At 41.0% G+C, this 18,864-nt stretch overlaps 1 protein-coding gene across 2 annotated transcripts in view; it reads left to right on the forward strand.

Moving 5' to 3' along the window:
• The window catches only part of cntnap3 (contactin associated protein family member 3), a 92,753-nt gene that overhangs the window by 20,901 nt on the left and 52,988 nt on the right, over positions 1-18,864 (forward strand). For both annotated transcript variants that reach the window (XM_023823081.2, XM_023823083.2), the window contains exon 2: positions 12,687-12,797. In XM_023823081.2, the coding sequence (XP_023678849.2) occupies positions 12,687-12,797 (111 nt within the window). The remainder of the gene's footprint in view (positions 1-12,686; positions 12,798-18,864) is intronic.

An 18,864-nucleotide genomic window follows, 5' to 3' on the forward strand; every position in this document is an offset into this window, starting at 1 on the left:
ATCTGCCTCCAATTTACAGTCCAATGGAGCATCTGTAGGATGTGTAGTACAGATAAATTTGATCCATGGAAGCCTCACCTTGCACCTCCCAGCTTACATCTCCCAGCCAATTCCTCATGCACCCTGAACCACTCTTTGACAATTCAAACCCAATGAATCTTGGCATTCTTGTGCTGGAATATGCCCATGCCAACAGGGAAGAAAAAAATCCATTAATAATGGATGGAGGTGTAACCTGGCCGTTCAGGAGATTCAGGTACTCAGCTGACTTCACTTTATTGCTGCATAACATTGCTGAGCTGTAATAATGATCCAGTCATTGGCTCTTAAGTATTTGCTGATATAAATAAAAATGATGACTTTTTTTTTTGGCCGGGCCGTGTATGACTTGAAGGATTTGCTGCTAACATCTCGATGCCAGATACCACAGGACACCTTCAGAGATGGAGTCCATGTATTGATGGGTCAGAGCTGTTTTGTTGGTACGATTGGCTGATTGGTATAAATGCACCATGATTCGGAACCTACTACGGCCGTCGGGCAACTGAGAAACACCCAAACAGGTGTGAAAATCCACAAGCTGATTAGCAGCAATCCTGTATCACAACAGCAAGATGGAGAGCATCTTCACAGCTTCTGATAGTGAGAAGAAGCTACAGTAGTGAGTCAGAACTAAGTGATATAACAAAAAAATCACAGACTTGGGCATGTGAGTAGTGGCCCAGAGAGGATCTAAAAGTTTGACCAGTCCACAGACTCATTGTCAGTGTCAAGAGGCCTAGTCACCAGGTTCTGTTATATAGGTTTTGAAACTGATGAGTGAAGCTAGTCTAACTTGTACCACAAGCATACCACAAGCATGATCGTGGTTCGGTTTACACCTTTTTTTTGTGGGGGGGTGGGTGAATAAAAAAAAGAATTCTAGGTTTTATTAACCACCAATAAATTGCAACACAAAGACGGTTATTATCCACCTTGAACTCATGAAACTAGCCTAACTTTTACCACAAGCATGATCACATGATCACAATTGGACCAAAACAGTCACATGACACATGCAAGTTCATAAAACAAGTGTTATGTGTAATATTTCCAAAATATACGGCTTGCCCTTACTTTGAGCAGAATAATAACTCTGTGGTTTACATGTGTTATAGTGTTAATTGTGAAATCAATGTGAGTTTTGTCACATTTGCAACGTAATGAGAGCTCAACAGGCTGCACCTACAGCAGCGGCAGCAGGTTGGGATTGGGGGGGGGGCTTCCGAAAGACAGAAGCACAACACGAGATTGTGAACATTTCTATCTCGGTTCGAGTCTCAAAATCATTACACCATTAGTCACTAGGGTTTGACCAGCTCAGGTAGGTCAATTAAACTGTAGTCTGACATGCAGTTTTTTTGCTAGCCAGGCTAGTCCTCAGTTATTTGTATTCACCCTTTGTGTACATGACTTGCTTCAGGCGAGTGGGCAAGCTTATTCTCCAGCCCTGCACATTATGCTTCAGGTAATGCATATGCAGGGTGGCCTGTAAATATTGAAATAAACATCATAGAACGAAAGGGCCTAATCGTCTGACATCATAATATTGATGTATTATTGGTCCAGCAGGCTGAACTCCTAATAGGACAAAAACCAGGACAAACCATTTCCACTCATCCTCAAAAAAATCTTACCCAGATGGCCAGGCAGAAGGGAAGCCAAGATTAGAGCCAGACAAGGGAAGTAACAGCAGAATGTCTTGCAACACGAGACATGGGGTACACAACGACCCAGCTCTGCAGCCAGGAGACATGCTTTCCAGAACGTAATATCTATACAAAATGATGGGCTCTGGTGATCATTCAGCTGCAGTTCAAGCCATCCATCACTTACCCTGTCATTCAAACAGAAAGACTCCACACTCTAGCAGAAACACTGCATGCCAGGGAGCCATGGGAGGGGCCTCCACCCACAACGATATTTCTGATTTGATAGATACCAATCATGTGATAATACACATGTGATCGGGCGGTATATGTGGAAGCAAAACATAAATGGTGGAGTATGGGGAATGCGACAGCATCGCATTTCAATTATTCAAATGGCATCAAAGGAAATGTAAGTATAATCCATACATTTTGCAACGTTTACTAACCACTCCAAGGTCCTGGTGGGGCCTGTAACTTATTTCAGGCACCATGGAATACAAGGCAGGGATAAATGCTGGATGGGAGGCTAGTCCTTCACAGGGCGCACATGCAGTATACTGTAGATACAGTCAAACAATAGGAGTAATTCACAGACAGCAAATCACATACTTCCATCTCTTTGAACTGTGGGAGATAACCAGTGTACTTGGGGGAAACACTAGGAGAACAGGCAGAGGCATGAGTGTTACCCCCTGATTTATGATGGAATTTAAATTGCAAGTCATTCAGTTTTGACTACTTTAAGGAATGTTTTATACCTAATTCTATTGACCAGTGCAGATCCAGATTTTAAAGAGCCGTTTTCATTGTATGAAAACATTTGTACGAGCCAAAAGGATGCAGTACCGGATGTTCAGTACTGTGCAAAAATCTTATGCAGTCCAAAGGAATGTTTATAACTCGGGCAGTAAGTGTACTTTTGCTCAGAACAAAAAACACAATTTAGCATTAGAACGTATGCAAATTAAGAGTTACACCATAAAAACTAGTAAGAATTTCTTCAGAGGCACCTCAGCCATTCCATGTATTAATTAAATTTCACCACCAGCTCACTTAGTTAATAAATTTAATTGGTTAAAAAAGTCAATGAGATATTGACGAAGTGTGCTAGTGTTCAAGCTAAAAAATACATGGGTGCACTGGAGGGTTGCTGCAGATACTGGGGTGATTTTAGCAGACGTTATGAAATGGCTAAGCTAGCACACTTTGACAGGTATAATAGCGTAGTTTTACACCGACATGATTATAGTTTAAACATTATTTTCTTTGGCTGCCTAAGACCTTTGCACAGTACTGTAGGTAAACAGTATTTTAAGTCATTTAAAAATTTGTTGCTTACTTTTTATGGAAATAATAAGTACCTGTGCTATTCAGTGAACTTTTAGTATTCCTCAAATGAAATGCACCTTTGCATACTAAGTATTGTTAAAATGGAATTCAATGGCTTTAATTCCCTGATTTATCCAGTCAGTGTATGTGTTTAATTAGCTCTGCATGAGGTAATTGTGATGATGTGTTGGAACTAAAATAATATCTCATGGCACCTGCTGTTCTTTACAACACACTCCAAATGCGAATTGTCAGCTTGCCACAAAGACTTACCTCTAGGGAGGGTTCCAGACAGTGAACTTTGTAGTTAGTCAATGCACAGCAACTTCAAGGCAAAAGCGAGAGCAGGAAATAAAAAACAATGAACAGTCAGACAATGTGTTGTCACTTCAAACTGTGCACCTGAGATGAAATGCTGCGTGGAAATAAATGCTATGAATTTAATCTCCAATTCGCATTCATCAGCATCCATACTGCAGCGTGAGGCTCAATGTAAATAGTAACAAATACATCCGTCAGAGATTTCAAAGCTCTCCATCTGTTCTTATATTTTCTCAGCCTGTGGGTTATGTCCTGTATAAGACAGGGTGTCCTCTAGATCTGCGTGTTTTCAAAGAGATTCCAGCAATTTATTTTTATGTCCTGTTTTTTAAGTGCATCAGCCTTGGAACCTTAAAAGCAATTTAGCACTTTAGGCTTCAGGTAACTAGGCTGCACCTAAGCTTTTAGTGAGTTCAGAAAAATGCATTAAATGGCTTAATAAAAAGGAAAAAATCCACTATCACATTTTACTTAACATCATAAAGACATTGGTTATAGCACAAAGTGTCAGGTCAATTCAGTCCTAAAACCAAAAATGAATATTCTTATTATTTAATGTTGCTCTATACTCTGTCATGGACATTTGAATTGTTTACCTCTATACAGTATTAAAATGACTGAATTATGAATTGCATAATTTAGTGGGTGGCAATCCAGTCAGAAGACATTTTCAAAAAGTGGTACAGATCGTCCGTAATGCAAATGGTGCCTTTTTGTTGCAGTGAATGTAAAGGCTTTTTAAAAGATTTTTCATCTTGCCTTTGTAAAGACACTAAGACATTTCATCCAGCTTGTGTAAAAGTAATTTGATGTGAAGGAAAGGTTGTGACAACTTAATCACCTTACTTCAAAAATGGCAGTGCAAGCATTAAAATGACAAACGCCATTACTAATCCCCTAAGACCACAATGTGTCATGCTGTTCAGGCTGTTGGAATGGCAGATAGTGTAAATTCTATCATCAAAGTAAACTATACTGCTTATCGGTGTCTTCTTTAAAATGTATCTTGGATGGTAAAATGAGGGTGCTTATATAAATGGGTCCATCTCTGTGATCTAATTTTAGACCAGATGAAATTCATTTAGTAATCATAATCTATATTTATAAGTACTAAGAGGGAATTTTAAATAACAAACAACCTAGGGCTTAATTCTCATGCCCTTAAGTAAAAAAAAGCGAGTAGCTCAGCGTATACTCGCATTGACGTTTATTTGCGGATAGACTAGATATGTACTTTGGCCAAACAACCTCAGGCATGAGAACCTGAATGCAGCCGTGCAGCAGGTGGTACCTCAGCACCGCACTACTCCAAATGAACCGAATGAATGAGTTTTATTTTCCAGTGACTGGAGTGCCAATCTTGCCACCGACCCCCAAATGTTCCCTGTAAGTAGGAGGACCTGCTTGTAGGGCTGGATGTACATTAACATCATACCCAGGATGTAGCAATTACAGTTACGGACTTTGTTACAGGGACCAACAGAGTAGGATCTGTCCTCGCATCAGCCTTCCAATTGCTAGCACGGATCCCTAGCCTCAGAACCACCATTCCGCCTGGCTAGCACATGTGGTATTGGTAACCATTATACACGTAATGGTGTAGATGTGTGGTTTTAAGTGTGTCGTTATTCAACTTCTTGCACAGATGCGCCTTCTTTATTGCGTTACGCAAAGAGGGATTAACAAAATAGCATTTTAGAAAATCTGAGATGAAATGCTGCGTGGAAATAAATGCTATGAATTACAGAGGTGAGTTCCTGAGAATGACCTATATGGTTTTTAAAATCCAGTCCAGGTTTCAGAGTTCTTCTTTTCCTCTTTATTCAAAACAATTCTGTATACAAGCAAATATGCCAAACCAATAGATGTAGTGTAAATGTTAGTATTGTTAACAGCATGAACTGAAAGTTTAGAATGCATTGCTGATAAAAAAAAACAAAAAACAAATAACGCAATCAACTGCATAGTCCAAACAAGCTTATATACTACGGCGTAGCCTATGATGTATTATTCCAAACCAATTCCTAGTCACTGTGACTAAAAACCCACACACAGCCCCATTAAGCATAGAATGGTTACCAATTAGGTGAGTGTCCTGGTCAGGTACTTCCGTTGGGGATCACTGACCAAGACTATGTATTGTGTGAAACAAAGGGTGCATCCAAAATTGCACATTTACGCAGTAGGTACTGAATTTCATTAGAAGGCTAATACTCGACTTAATGCAGAATGTATTGTATGTAAACATGAGAACAGTATGCATGCGACCGGACATACAACAGCCGCCATCTTATATGTAGCCTGACCCGTATGTTGTGACATAAATTGACCCCCACAAAAGTTTAAAACTGTTGAACACTATATTTAGTAGCATTGGTAAGCTGCCTTCTGCTATTGGAGGTCATTAGCATCCCCCAGCATGCTCTGAGCGAGTTGTAAATAGAACTTGTCTGTTGTCATTGTACATAGCTGTGCTATACACCAGATTATCGCGTGAGCCTTACCTGTGTTTTTTTATGATCCTTGCCTTATCTTTGCGTTCCTCTTTGCAATGCGTGACACCTGACTTGTAGTTTGTAATGGGACCTCCCCATGTTTCTCCCTCCTTTGAGTATTGCAGGTGTTTGTGTGTAGTGCAGCGTAATTGCTGTCATTGTGCGAGTCCTTCTAAGGTTGCCTGCCTCTCTGGAGCCCAGCATAGTGTTTCAGTTTCACACCTATATTTGTACGGCCCTGTTGCCAGTGTTCACTGGTTGTACATACCATCAGAGTATAGTGTGAAGGTTGAATCAGCAGAGCAATAGCACAACTGTATATAAAGAAGATGCAATTTGAGCAAGCAATGTTCTTTCATTTTTGGTTGCAGCTCCAATGGCCTTATGGGATAGTGTAGCTTCCATCGGTTGCATACTTCGGAATTTCACAGAATGTAGTATGTCATCCAGGTACCATTTGTCTACTGTGTCATCCATACTGAGGATTCAGACATACTGCTCATGTCACATACTATACTATATTTTGCCCACAACACACCAAATAAGTCAACAATTTTGGATGCACCCAATGTGCATGAGAATACAGGACAAATAGCATCTCAAATTGGATCAAAATGCAGTTGGCACTGAAAGATTAGCATTTCATAATCCATCCAGATACATGTGATGCATTCAGCCTCCATCATTTGAAGTACATCAAGGCGAGAGGGAAATATTTTTGGGCATCTCTGTCTTTGCACCCTTCTCCGTCTGTCCTGTTTTTGCAGGGGTGCAAGTGGACCTTCATACACTGTGGCGTAGGACAAACTAATTCCTTTCAACCTCTTTTTGACTATTTTCAATTGAAACAATTTTTTTTTAATCCACAAGATATTTTGCCTAATTTATTCAATTACTAGGCGTGTTGACAAAGCAGATGTCACTGTAACCTAGCCTAATATATTTCTATATGTTATAGTTATATAATTCCTAGGATTCTTAGGATTGCAAGGACACACAACTAATTTTGAATCTATTTTCTCATTTGAATTAAACCAGCTATTTTGAAGTGTGGAATTGTAATCCATCACAGGGAATGCATTCAGACACACACACACATGCACAGCCATAACCCAGGGCGAATTAGAGACATCAGTTCGGCAAATCATGTCTTTGAAGTGCAGAAGGAAACTATAACTGGGTAGAATATGCAAACTGGATTTTGTGTATTAATGTAAACGACAAGTTAAGTCAAATGTAGGCCTAACAATTTATGTTCCAGAAAGCCAATGTCCACAGGGTGTCAAATAATCTTTTATCTGTTTTCTATTAAAATTTGTTATATCCCTGCTAAAATAATCAAGGTTTTATAATTATGGTAGAAAGTTAGTAAGCCAGAAATTCTGTTATTGAATACATTTATTTTGGTTTATAATTGGGGTAAGAAAGCTGATATTTAAAGTGCTATAATATAGCATAGTTTGGAAAAAGCAGTACAATCTTAGAAAATAATGAATTTACTCCATATAAGTGGTCTTTTAAATGGAGTATTACCATAATGCTTCTTGGCTGGGATGTTATTGTCAAGCTTGTTCAGAGTTCTGGGTTCACGTCCATCTGAAGCTCTGTACATACAAAGCTTATTTATTTGCTTGATGGTTTGCTTGTCTGTTTATTTATTTCTTTGTTTTTGCCATAGTCCAAAGTTTTGTGACTCAGGAAATTAAGTTAATGTGCATAAGTGTTCTGCAGTGGAAACCTGTTCCCATAGCAGACTGGTTCTGGCCACAGGTGGAATGGTCTGAGGACAACATGCTGGAACTTTTGCTTCCAGTTTGAGACTCGGGAGAAGACAAGGACTGCCATTCCTCTGCCCCCCCCCCCCCCCCCCAGAGAAGGCTCATGACCAACGTCAGAGTAGAAGGAAGACTAAAACGCAGAGCTGTTCAACGTCTGACCCGTCTGCCGCAGAGCCTGCTTTACCCGCTGCCGTCTCGTAAGGTGAAGCCACTTACTTTGCCACTTCATCACAACAAGAAGCCCACAGTTTGGGGTGGCACAGCAACCCACTCCTGCCCAGCATGTCCTGCCGACGGCTTACTTCACCTTCCTCGAAGTGCATCGGGACCTTTTTGAGGATGCCACTGTGCAGGTTTCTCCAGTTAGGGCAAGAGATGGTGACTGTGGATCCTGGAGAACCTGATAACGGTGCAATGCCTAGGGAAGGGAACAATAATCCACAGCAGCCAACTACAGCCTCATTCTCCGCCATGCAGCAACCGGCTCCGGCCCTGCTCGAGCCTGCTTCTTGAACGAGCTCAGTGCTCCTCCCGCCAGCTATCCATAGCTCAAGCCTACTTCTCGAACAGCCTGTTCACTGCCATTCGAGGCCGCTGCCATGCCCGCCGGCTTCCCGCAGCTCGACCATACCGTTACGTCTGCTGCCAGCCTGCAACATACAGCTGCTCATCCCACCAGTTCCCCAAAGCCTCCCGAGCCCTGTCTAGGGGAAGCCGCTGCCGCGCCTCCGGAGCCCTAACCCAGAAGGAGCCACCACTCATCCCGAGGACTGCGGTTCATCCAGAGCCCAGCCCAGCACTGGCAATCCTTGCCTCGGCAGCGCCCCCAGAGGCCTTCCATGCCACTGAGGCGAATCCGGAGGTCGTTCCCACCTCTGCTACACTTCCAGAACCCATCTGAGAGGGCCACTCCGCCTGTGCTCTAGACTCCCAGCCCAGAGAGGGCTGCTCCCCCCGCACCTGACCCTGTGGTAGCCATGCCACTGAACCTGACCCAGGTGAGACTACACCTCCAGTCTGAACACTGTTTTAGGCTGCTCAGCTTCGTCTAGTGTCCTGCAGAGAACACCAGTGGTTACCCCAGGTGCCCCGGCTTCATCCTGCACTCCTGCAGGTGTTGTCGCACCTGCTGTACCATCTGCTCCCCAACCTGTTGGCTGTCCTGCTCGTCCTTGTAGCCCCGGACCCCTCACCAGTCCCTGAAGTCTTGGACCCGTCACTGGTCCCTGCCGCTCCGGACCCATCGGCTGTCCCACCGGCCTCTGCCCTCTTGTGGTCGTCCAGCTGGTGTCTGACCTGCTGTCTGTTCCTCCAGCCTTTGCACTCCTGACCTCTTTAATGGCTGCTAAACTTTCTTCTGCCTAGCCTTCTCTAGAGGGCTAGACAGAGATTGTTGGCTCCTTGGCACCCCAAATGAGTACTGGTCCACCGGCAACCCATCCAGGACCGCCTTTGGCCTCCTGGGTAAGCATGTGTTCTACTGTCCTGCTTCTCCACAGAAACCGAGGATGTCCACAGTCTCATCTCCTGGCTCCTCCCCAGTGCCTGCCTCGCCTCCTGGTTCCTCCCCAGTGCCTGCCTCGCCTCCTGGTTCCTCCCCAGTGCCTGCCTCGCCTCCTGGTTCCTCCCCAGTGCCTGCCTCGCCTCCTGGTTCCTCCCCAGCGCCTGCCTCGCCTCCTGATTCCTCCCCAGCGCCTGCCTCGCCTCCTGGTTCCTCCCCAGCGCCTGCCTCGCCTCCTGGTTCCTCCCCAGTGCCTGCCTCGCCTCCTGGTTCCTCCCCAGTGCCTGCCCCACCTCCTGGTTCTTCGCTGGCACCTGCCTTGTCCTCAGGCTCCTTGCCACCTGCTAGCATCTGGCTGGTGCCTTCCTCATCTGCTCTGGCCTCACCAGTGCCCTCCTCATGGGTTGACCTCGCCTCCTCGCCTGCCGACACCACACCACTTACTGGTCCTTCGTCGGCAGCCTCCTCATCACTTTCTGGTCCCCCTTTGGTGGCCTCCTCAACAACTCCTGGTTCCCCATTGCCAACCTCCTCGATGTCTCCTGGTTCCCCATTGGTGGCTTCCTTGATGCCTCCTGGTTTCCCGTTGGCAACTTCCTCGATGTCTCCTGGTTCCCCATTGGTGGCTTCCTTGATGCCTCCTGGTTTCCCGTTGGCAACTTCCTCGATGTCTCCTGGTTCCCCATTGGTGGCTTCCTTGATGCCTCCTGGTTTCCCGTTGGCAACTTCCTCGATGTCTCCTGGTTCCCCATTGGTGGCTTCCTTGATGCCTCCTGGTTTCCCGTTGGCAACTTCCTCGATGTCTCCTGGTTCCCCATTGGTGGCTTCCTTGATGCCTCCTGGTTTCCCGTTGGCAACTTCCTCGATGTCTCCTGGTTCCCCATTGGTGGCTTCCTTGATGCCTCCTGGTTTCCCGTTGGCAACTTCCTCGATGTCTCCTGGTTCCCCATTGGTGGCTTCCTCCACACCTCCTGGTTCCCCTGCAGATGTTGGCCCTCCAGAACAATTATTAATTAATTCTTCCTACAGTAGCTGTCTTTTGCTCCTGACCTCTGATGCTACCATGCATTTCAGCATCGTGTCATTCATTTGTTAGTCCTGTATTTAAGTGCTTCCCAATCCTATTTTCCTCAGTCCAGCCATTGTTGCAGAACATGATCTCCCATTGAAATAACCCCCTATGAGGGTTCTTCCTGAACTTGATCTGCATCTGGGTCTTTCCCTCGGCATGAGACATGGGCGGATCCTGTCCGTTTTGTGTTGCACGGAGAAAATATATTTTGGATGGCATTTAATTGATGCATTGAGATTCTTTAGTACATGGATAAATATTCTTTGTGAATGGGTAAAGGTGTAACTCTGACTATGGTTACTTCATTTTTGAACTCATTTTACAGTCCTGTTAACAATCCTCCAAGTTACATCAAATTTTATGAATAAAGATTCCTGTGTAAAATCTTGATAAAAGGAGAAAGGCTTTGGATATAATTAAAACAATTTACAACCAAATCTTACCCGTAGAAACATAAACAATAAAACATTATTACCGTCTTGTTTCTATAAGTGTGCATTTCATTGTATTTAGGTGCATTCAACAAGAGCTTAGCTCCATAAAATCTGCTACTGTTTGATTAACAAATGGCAATTAAAGTCTGCAAATTACTTGTGCGGTTCACAGCTAATATACCTGCATATATTTTCGTAAAAGGAACAAAAGAAGTGGAATGATATTACAAAGAAAACCACTTCATTGATTGTTAGAATTACTTGTAGCCCCAGCTATCTCATTATACTGTTGTTTTCATGGTATCTCTGAATACATATATGAATGCAATGCAGAATCAATTAATTATTCAATATATAGATAATGGGTCAATCATCCATTCTATCGCTAAATATATAGATAAACCTTAATCATGATAACTAGAGTCTCTCATAATTTTTCATGTTGCGCTAATGTGTTTTTCTGAAAGACTAGCAGATTTTTCTTTTTACAAATCGTATGTATTTTGCTGGTATTCTGTGTGCATGAAAGCATCACTTATGTATCTTCATATTTAAATTTTGCTGCATGAGAACGATATGCAGGGGCAAATGGGATGTGCCATCTGAGATGTTCATTCAATAGGTATTTGTTTTAAAAGTGTGACTGTGTACAAGTGCAAAAGTTTACCTTTCTTATTCTAGTAGGAGTGGCCGTAGAACTATACTGCAGCTACATATAATAAAATGTTTCTATGTTCTGACATAGATGGAGCTTTACTGAGCTAAATGAGAACAGTAGGTGGCATAAGTATGTAGGCATGTAACCTGAATGCTGACAGTTCAAGTCACAAGAGTAGAGCCGGCGTAATACTCCTGAGAAAGGCACTTAACCTGAATTGCACCAGTGGGATATCTAACTCCATAAATGGGTGGAAGCTGTCACTGGGCAAATAAGAAGCAAATTTAAATATAATACTAAAGACTCAATTGTACAGACACCCTTCTTTATATGAAAACCTTGGTGTGTGTGTGTGTGTGTGTGCATGTGTATGTGTCTGCATATAAAATATTATATAACTCCCAAGAATTAATTAATGAGGTAAATTTATTCTCTGCGTTCATTTCATTTGGATACTTGCGGCATTTGGTGTTCTGTCTGCTCCCAGCCTTCTGGTTTTCAGCATGGCTGATTTTGTGCAGAAACAAATGTAAAATTCCTCAAAGAAAATTACTTTTTTTTTAAGCAACTGTTTTAGCTCGATAATTTGAAAAATTCTAGACATTCTCTCCAGGATTTATTCCACTAAACAAAACCGTCTGGTTACTTCATCTGTTGTGCAGTTTTTTTTTAGATACATTAGTTTTTGGAACCAGTCTTATTTTCTTTTGCTTATTCATGTTGTTAAAGTACCTTGCATCGATACATCTCCACATTAATAATGTTCTAAAATTTATATTCACTATTTAAAAATAAAAAAACAGATCCGATGGAGGTCAAATGTAGGTCAGGGAAATCAGATAAGAGGCATTAAAGAAAGCAATAAATGTCATGTGTAGGTTATTTTTTGAAATGTATCATGTTACAGCCAGATTGTTGTAATGTCCTGCTGTAAAATGATGGTTGCCATGCATTCATATGTTTATTTCAAAGACTGTGTCTTAAATGGTGGACCAGCCTGTTAGAAAAAGAATGTTTATTACGCTTCATTCCTTTAAAAATTATATGCAATTTGCTGTTAATGGAAGTAAATTGTATCAATTTATCTGACATGTTTATCATTCTAAAGGCCTTATGGGATGTAACAGACCCGCAGGCCATGTTATTGTTGTCAATAACACAAGTGAAATTATGGGTTAGCTTAAGCTTGAAATGGGGTCAAAAAAGTTAAAAACCAGAGAATTGCACAGTTACTTTGTAGCTCTCCCGAGTCCTTAAGACAATGCTGAAAGATAAGGTAATGATATTATTATTGTATTTTCTTACTCGGTTACATGCTGAAGCATATAATGAATAAATGGTTTGATGTTTTAAAAGTTGCAGTGGCTGTACAGAAGGGCTAATGGCGCTGTTTGTTTTTCTTCACAGAAAATTGTGACAGCCAACTTGTCTTCGCTCTGCCTCAGACTTCATTCTACAGCTCCTCCCAACTTTCCAGCACGCACAGTCCTGGTTTTGCCAAGCTCAACAGAAGAGATGGTGAGTATGATATTAACATCAGTTAAATGCTTCAGGCTCCATAAACATCACATACACTTTGTAAAAACCTATAGGGCTCTGTTTTGACGATATAATGCAAAACATAAAGCCCGAAGCAGAAATAACAGCAATGGGCGTCTCCAAATCCATTTAGCTATTTTGACGGTGGAAAAAACTGACTTTGTGCCTGCACAAGGTACAAAAGGGTTGTTTAATCCTCTACTGTGGATTGATATTATAATTGCCCGAGTATTCTGCAGATGGGCAGAATTGTTTAATATGAGACCTATTTATGTGACCTACAACTACTCACAGACGTACTTTAAGGCAAAGATGTGTTGTCAGTAGTTAAGAAAGCTGTACATTATGATGTAATACTTATTCTATAAATTATTAACCCAGACCACACACGTGTAAAGAATGACTGGCACAGTAGCGAAACGTAAACAACGGATCCGCTCGTAAGATCATTGCGTCTTCGGGAATGACATGTTGGGGCTGGAGAGTGGAACACGTGCTCTCAGGTCCCTTCTGCAGCCTGGTGCTCATGCACTGTCCCACCGAAGCCTTTAGAGGTGAAGCAGGTGTGGGTTGAGGTAGCAGCGAGTGTGTCCTTGTTTGCAGCATCAGCAGATCATCCGGTACAGTGGTGTGAGAAGACGGGGAAGCTCACTGCTATGTGAGCAAAGCAGCTGGGAACGGGGACTTAATTATGCCTGTGTGTTTTTTTTATTTAAATTTTGGGTCTGTAGTTTGCAAGATATAAATAAAAGTGCGATCTTTGTTCAAACAAAACACAACCTACAGTTTTTAAGGTGTTTTAAAATGTTAAAATAAAAGGCAATGGGGCTGTTATTTTTCTACTCTCACAGTTGAGATTCCTTACCAGGCTACAGACGATTCAGCTCCTCTGCCAGCTGACCCCTCCTTGCCCGCGCTGCTGCCAGCATACACTCCTTTGTTGGCATCGGCACATGCAGTTCAGCATCACGCCTTCTGAAGTCCTATAATGTGTCCTCATTTATGTCCAACGGACATCCATCACGCATGGCAGTGTTACACAACATACCACAAAGAATGCAGCAACCTTCTGAAGGCTGTATTGTGATGTTCCATCTGACTTATCTAAATCTCTGAAATGCATTTTCAGCAATCCAAATGTCCTTTCAATTACAGTATGTGCTTTATTCTGATAATGAACTCAAAAGATTTTTTTAATGATAGGGTTTGTTCCTTACCTATTATATATTGTTTTTCTTTTGGTGTTTCATTAAACAGTATGATTACGTGAAAGGACCAGATCTACTCTATAATAAAACGTATATAAATGAAATAAAACAAAATAACAAAACACCATTAGTGCACCATTTACCATTTAACAATGCACCACTCACTTTAGACGTGGCTTTTGTTGGTCAAAAGTGCAATGACATCGCACTGCCTTAAAACAGCAATGCGCTGGTACGAAACTAGCAAAACCACTTTACGTCGCGATTTGCGCTGGTGGAAAACAGAGCCCATAGACATTACAGGCATGCACCACGTAACATTTCATTCAGTGACAGACCACATATATGATGATTACAATAGAGCTGAAAAATTCGTATTGCCTAGTAATGCTGAGCGCAAAGCATCACTCACCTGTTTGTGGTGATGCTGGAGTAAACAAACCTACTGCGCTGCCAGTCATATGAAAGCATAGTAGGCCTAAGTACTATTATGTGCAGTACATAATACTTGACGCAATAATAAACAACTATGTTAGCGGTTTATGCATTTACTATACTATACTTTTTTATCATTTTTTAATGAGTAGTCCACTTTCAGAAAAAAGTTTACTCTAGCCTTGGTGTGTGGTAGGGTATACCATCTCGGTTTGTGTAAGTACGTTCTATGATGTTCACACAATGACAAAATCGCCTAATGACACATTTCTATCCCTGTCATTAAGTGATGCATGACTGTATACATACTGTAGAAGGTGAATTATAAACTGCACTTACAGAGATCTCTATATTAGGATTGTTAATTTAGGTGTTTATTCTACATGTCGTCTGTTCTGTTTGTTTGTTTTTAGTCCATTTACTCATCACTATCGAATAGAAAAATGTATTAATCACTGGCAATGTCAGAAGTTAAAAGCAATGGCAGTTAGTTAACACTCAATGTCAGAACAGCCTAAGCAAAGCAGCACTGAGATTGCTTAGCTTGAGGAGAGACAGCTTTATTTAAATATAATTAATATACAGTCAAACCTCGGATTGCAAGTAACTTGGTTCGCGAGTGTTTTGCAAGATGAGCAAAAATTTTTAAATAAATTTTAACTCGATAAACGAGCAACGTCTTGCAATACGAGTATTATGTATACGCTTTGTCTGGCGAGTGTCACAACTGAACCAATGGTTCTTCTCTCTCTCTCGCTGTGGGATTGTGGGTAATCGTCTCCCATGCTCGGTCTCAATCGGCCTGCCTCACTCGTATAGTTAAAATATAGTAGAAAAGCACCACCCGAATAAGGGTGTAGCAGTGCGAGCGATGAATCTGTTTAACGACAATGCAATGTCACATTTCCGCGGAATCAAAAAGGAGGCAAAAGCGGCTGTCATTGGATAGGTTCCTTGTTAAAGTCACACAAAAGGAAAAAAATTCCAGTGAGCCAACATATAGCAGTGATTCCATTAGTTATAGTGAAAGTCGTCCCAAAATAACCCTCCTCTTCTCCTCTCTCTCGTCTCCTTCACACCATCCATGATTCTTTTCAAAGGTAAAGTTCAGTTTGGTTTGTTTTATGTATTTTTACTTTATATTTTGTATTAATCATTTTAATATGAATATTTTGGGTTGTGGAACAAATCATCTGAGTTTCCATTATTTCTAATGGGAAAATTTGCTTTGATATACGAGTGCTTTGCATTACAAGCATGTTTCCAGAACGAATTATGCTCGCAATCCGAGGTTTTACTGTATAATGAAAAAAGTATCAGTGGCAAATATTTATATTTATAAGTGGGAAATATCATTCTGAGGTTTCTGAGGCTTTTAATTGAGATCATTTAGTATAAAAGAGCTCACATATTTAATCGTTTTCTGCACTTTATTCCAGAAGTGAAAGTATATACCTAGGGAAGGCCAACCAATGTATGATTAAATGTTGTAAAACAGCTCTCCAATTACTGCAAGGTGCCCAGGAGGAAGTTACACATAGTAATTAAAACACTCATAATGCAAATCTTGTCATGCAGGAGCTAAGTTTACAGTGTCATTTGAAGTGACTTTGTAAAGGAATGTATCATTTTAATTAATAGGACAGATCTGAAGCTTTTTAGTTAAGATAGGGTTTTAAATGTTAAAAAACACAAATGTGTATTAAAGGTTTGAACAACCTTTGCAGTATTTGCAGTAGAACATTGTTATATACAGTTTTCTCTGATGTCAGTTTTCCCTGGACTATTTGGCTACTGAATTTTTCATAGGTTCAAAGACAAAAGAAGGCGTTTCATGTGCCCATGGTTTCCGTCTCTCATGCTTCCTCCCTCTCAGTTAAAGTAGTGCTCATGGGTACTGAGCCAGCAAGCATGGGAAAGGGGGTGACAGTCCCCTTTAACAAGGCCCATGGCTCTCTGTCAGCCTCCTTTAGCCTTAGCTTGCCAAATGTGACATATGCAAAAATACTGCATGTGTCGAAATTATTATATGTGCACTGATTTTGGCATTATTGATCATACATCATGCAGAGACTGAAATTATCATGCATTTCCATTTGGATGTGTAAGTGCAGTGGAGGCAATTATACTGAAAGGGCATGGCATTTATGCCAGTCTTGATTTTCTTTCATTTTCAACTTTAAAGGATCAGTCTTTAATAATAATAATAATAATAATAAAAAAAATAATAAGTATCATTATTATTATTATTATTATTATTAGTAGTAGTAGTAGTAGTATTATGGTTATTGTTATTATTATAAAGGAAGCTCTGGCTAGTAGGCAGACAATCCTACCTTACCCACATTTTAGCACTCCAGCACTGGCTAGAGGGCTAGACAATTTTTGGCATGCTTCGCGTTAGCATGTTAGCATACCACTTCCATTTATCTATTCATCCATCATTCAGCCTCGGGGTCGCCGGGGAAGACTGACGGTGGAAGGCATTTTCATTCATAAAACCCTAGAGATGAAAATGCTGCAATTTTACAGTCAGATGACTATTAATAGTCATGACAGTAACACATAAATATGAAAATATGAGGTCTTGATTTTATCACAGGATTACAGTATCATCAATTTCATACAGTATACGATGGCAATTTTTGTCAGTCTGCATAAGCTTAGATTTCCTTAGAAATTGTAGGAAATATACGGATATTTCCCATAATGTACGAACACATAAATATAGCTAGTAATCAAAATTTTGACACTCCGCTGGAACACAAATAAGGATGGGAAACGTCTCACATGAACACCTGCTCTATTCTATCCTGCATTCTAAATTTCCTTTATACAGTGTAATATGCTCTCTAGAGAAGTGCGAATATAAAAAGTAGGAAGTTATGGAGTATGTACTGTTTCTTTATTGTGATTGTTTACTGTGATTGTTGTTTTAATACCTGGGTGTATTTAGCACCCCACTGAAATAATTTTGCAAACAATATACTTTAATTTACGTGTACAGTTTTGCTGCATGCACCCACTGTCTAAGCAGAGTGCCATTATGAATGTCTATTAATGTCACATTAGTCAAATGTGCTTCCTTTCATGTATTTTTCTTCCAAAGACACACCTTAGTTCATATATTTCTTATAACCTTGTTCCATTACCTAGCGCAGAAATGCTGTCTTCCATCACTTTGATGTCTGTGATGTTACTACATTAATTGACGGCTAAGGCAGGGGTAATATCATGGACCTCATAAAGTTTTCATAGTCTAATTATGATCATTATGATATTTCAGGCTTTTTCTACAGAATATCATATGTCATCTATATCTTTACTTGTGGCTCTTTTTGTCACATAAGTCACTTTGGCCTAAATATTTCTCTTCCTACAAGCTGGCCTGTGGAAAAACTGTGAATTATTGATGAGGAATCACCAGTTCATTAGACATGCATCTGTTCTCTCCAGCAATTTAGTTATTATTGCCAAAGACACGTCAGAGGCAATTTCCCTGTCATTTAATAGAGGGGGAAGTTGCAGGCTGAAGTGGGGAAGTGGTTAAGGACTCGCACACCAGACGACTGCCGCTTTAAATCCCCAGCAGAAGCAGCCTGCTCCTGTTATTGACATAAGCTGTTAGCTTTAATAGCCTCAGTAAACAAACTGCCATATAGGCCTATATGTGTCAAGACCTACACTTGCCTACACCTCCAGATGAAAGGACATTCCGACCATGAAACGACATTCCAAAGGATTAATTAATAACTGTAAACTCTATGTGCGGAGGTCCTGTCTGCAGAAAATATTTTGGCATCAGAAATTAAAAAAAAAAAACATGCTAAAATAGAGAGATGTTTGCATTTGTTGGGGAGGCACGGTGGCTGCGGAGCACCGTAGCATCACACCTCCAGGACTGAAAGTTTCATTTCTGCCTTGGTTCTGTGTGCGGTTATTTGTGTAGGTTTAGGGAATTCAGAGAATTAGTGGATTGGTTTCTAAAAATTGCCCTTAGTGTGTGACTGTTCTCTGGAATGGACTGAGCTCCGATTCTGTATAACCTGAGATATATCCTGTATGTCCTCTGTAGTGGATAAAAGATTATGGGAAAAAAGATGAATGGATACATGCAAATGTACTGGTATTCAATGTCAAAGTCATTAAAATATCAGATTAAAAATACATATGTAAAAATGGGATAATGATACACAAAAATAAAATGTAACAATGATGTGACAATACACATGGGAAACTAATAGGTCGTTTTAATGTAATTAATCATACTAGTTAGATCCAGTTTGGGACTGTTAGGTGCTATTTAGGTAGCAAGTTCCTTTGAAGATGAAGCCCCTAGGATGCCTAAAATCAGAAGCAATGATGGCACAGAAGCTACTTTGTAGAGCAAAACACCCCGAGGG

This window comes from Paramormyrops kingsleyae, chromosome 7 (genome assembly GCF_048594095.1).
Source record: "Paramormyrops kingsleyae isolate MSU_618 chromosome 7, PKINGS_0.4, whole genome shotgun sequence".
In the NCBI taxonomy this organism is placed as follows: Eukaryota; Metazoa; Chordata; class Actinopteri; order Osteoglossiformes; family Mormyridae; genus Paramormyrops; species Paramormyrops kingsleyae.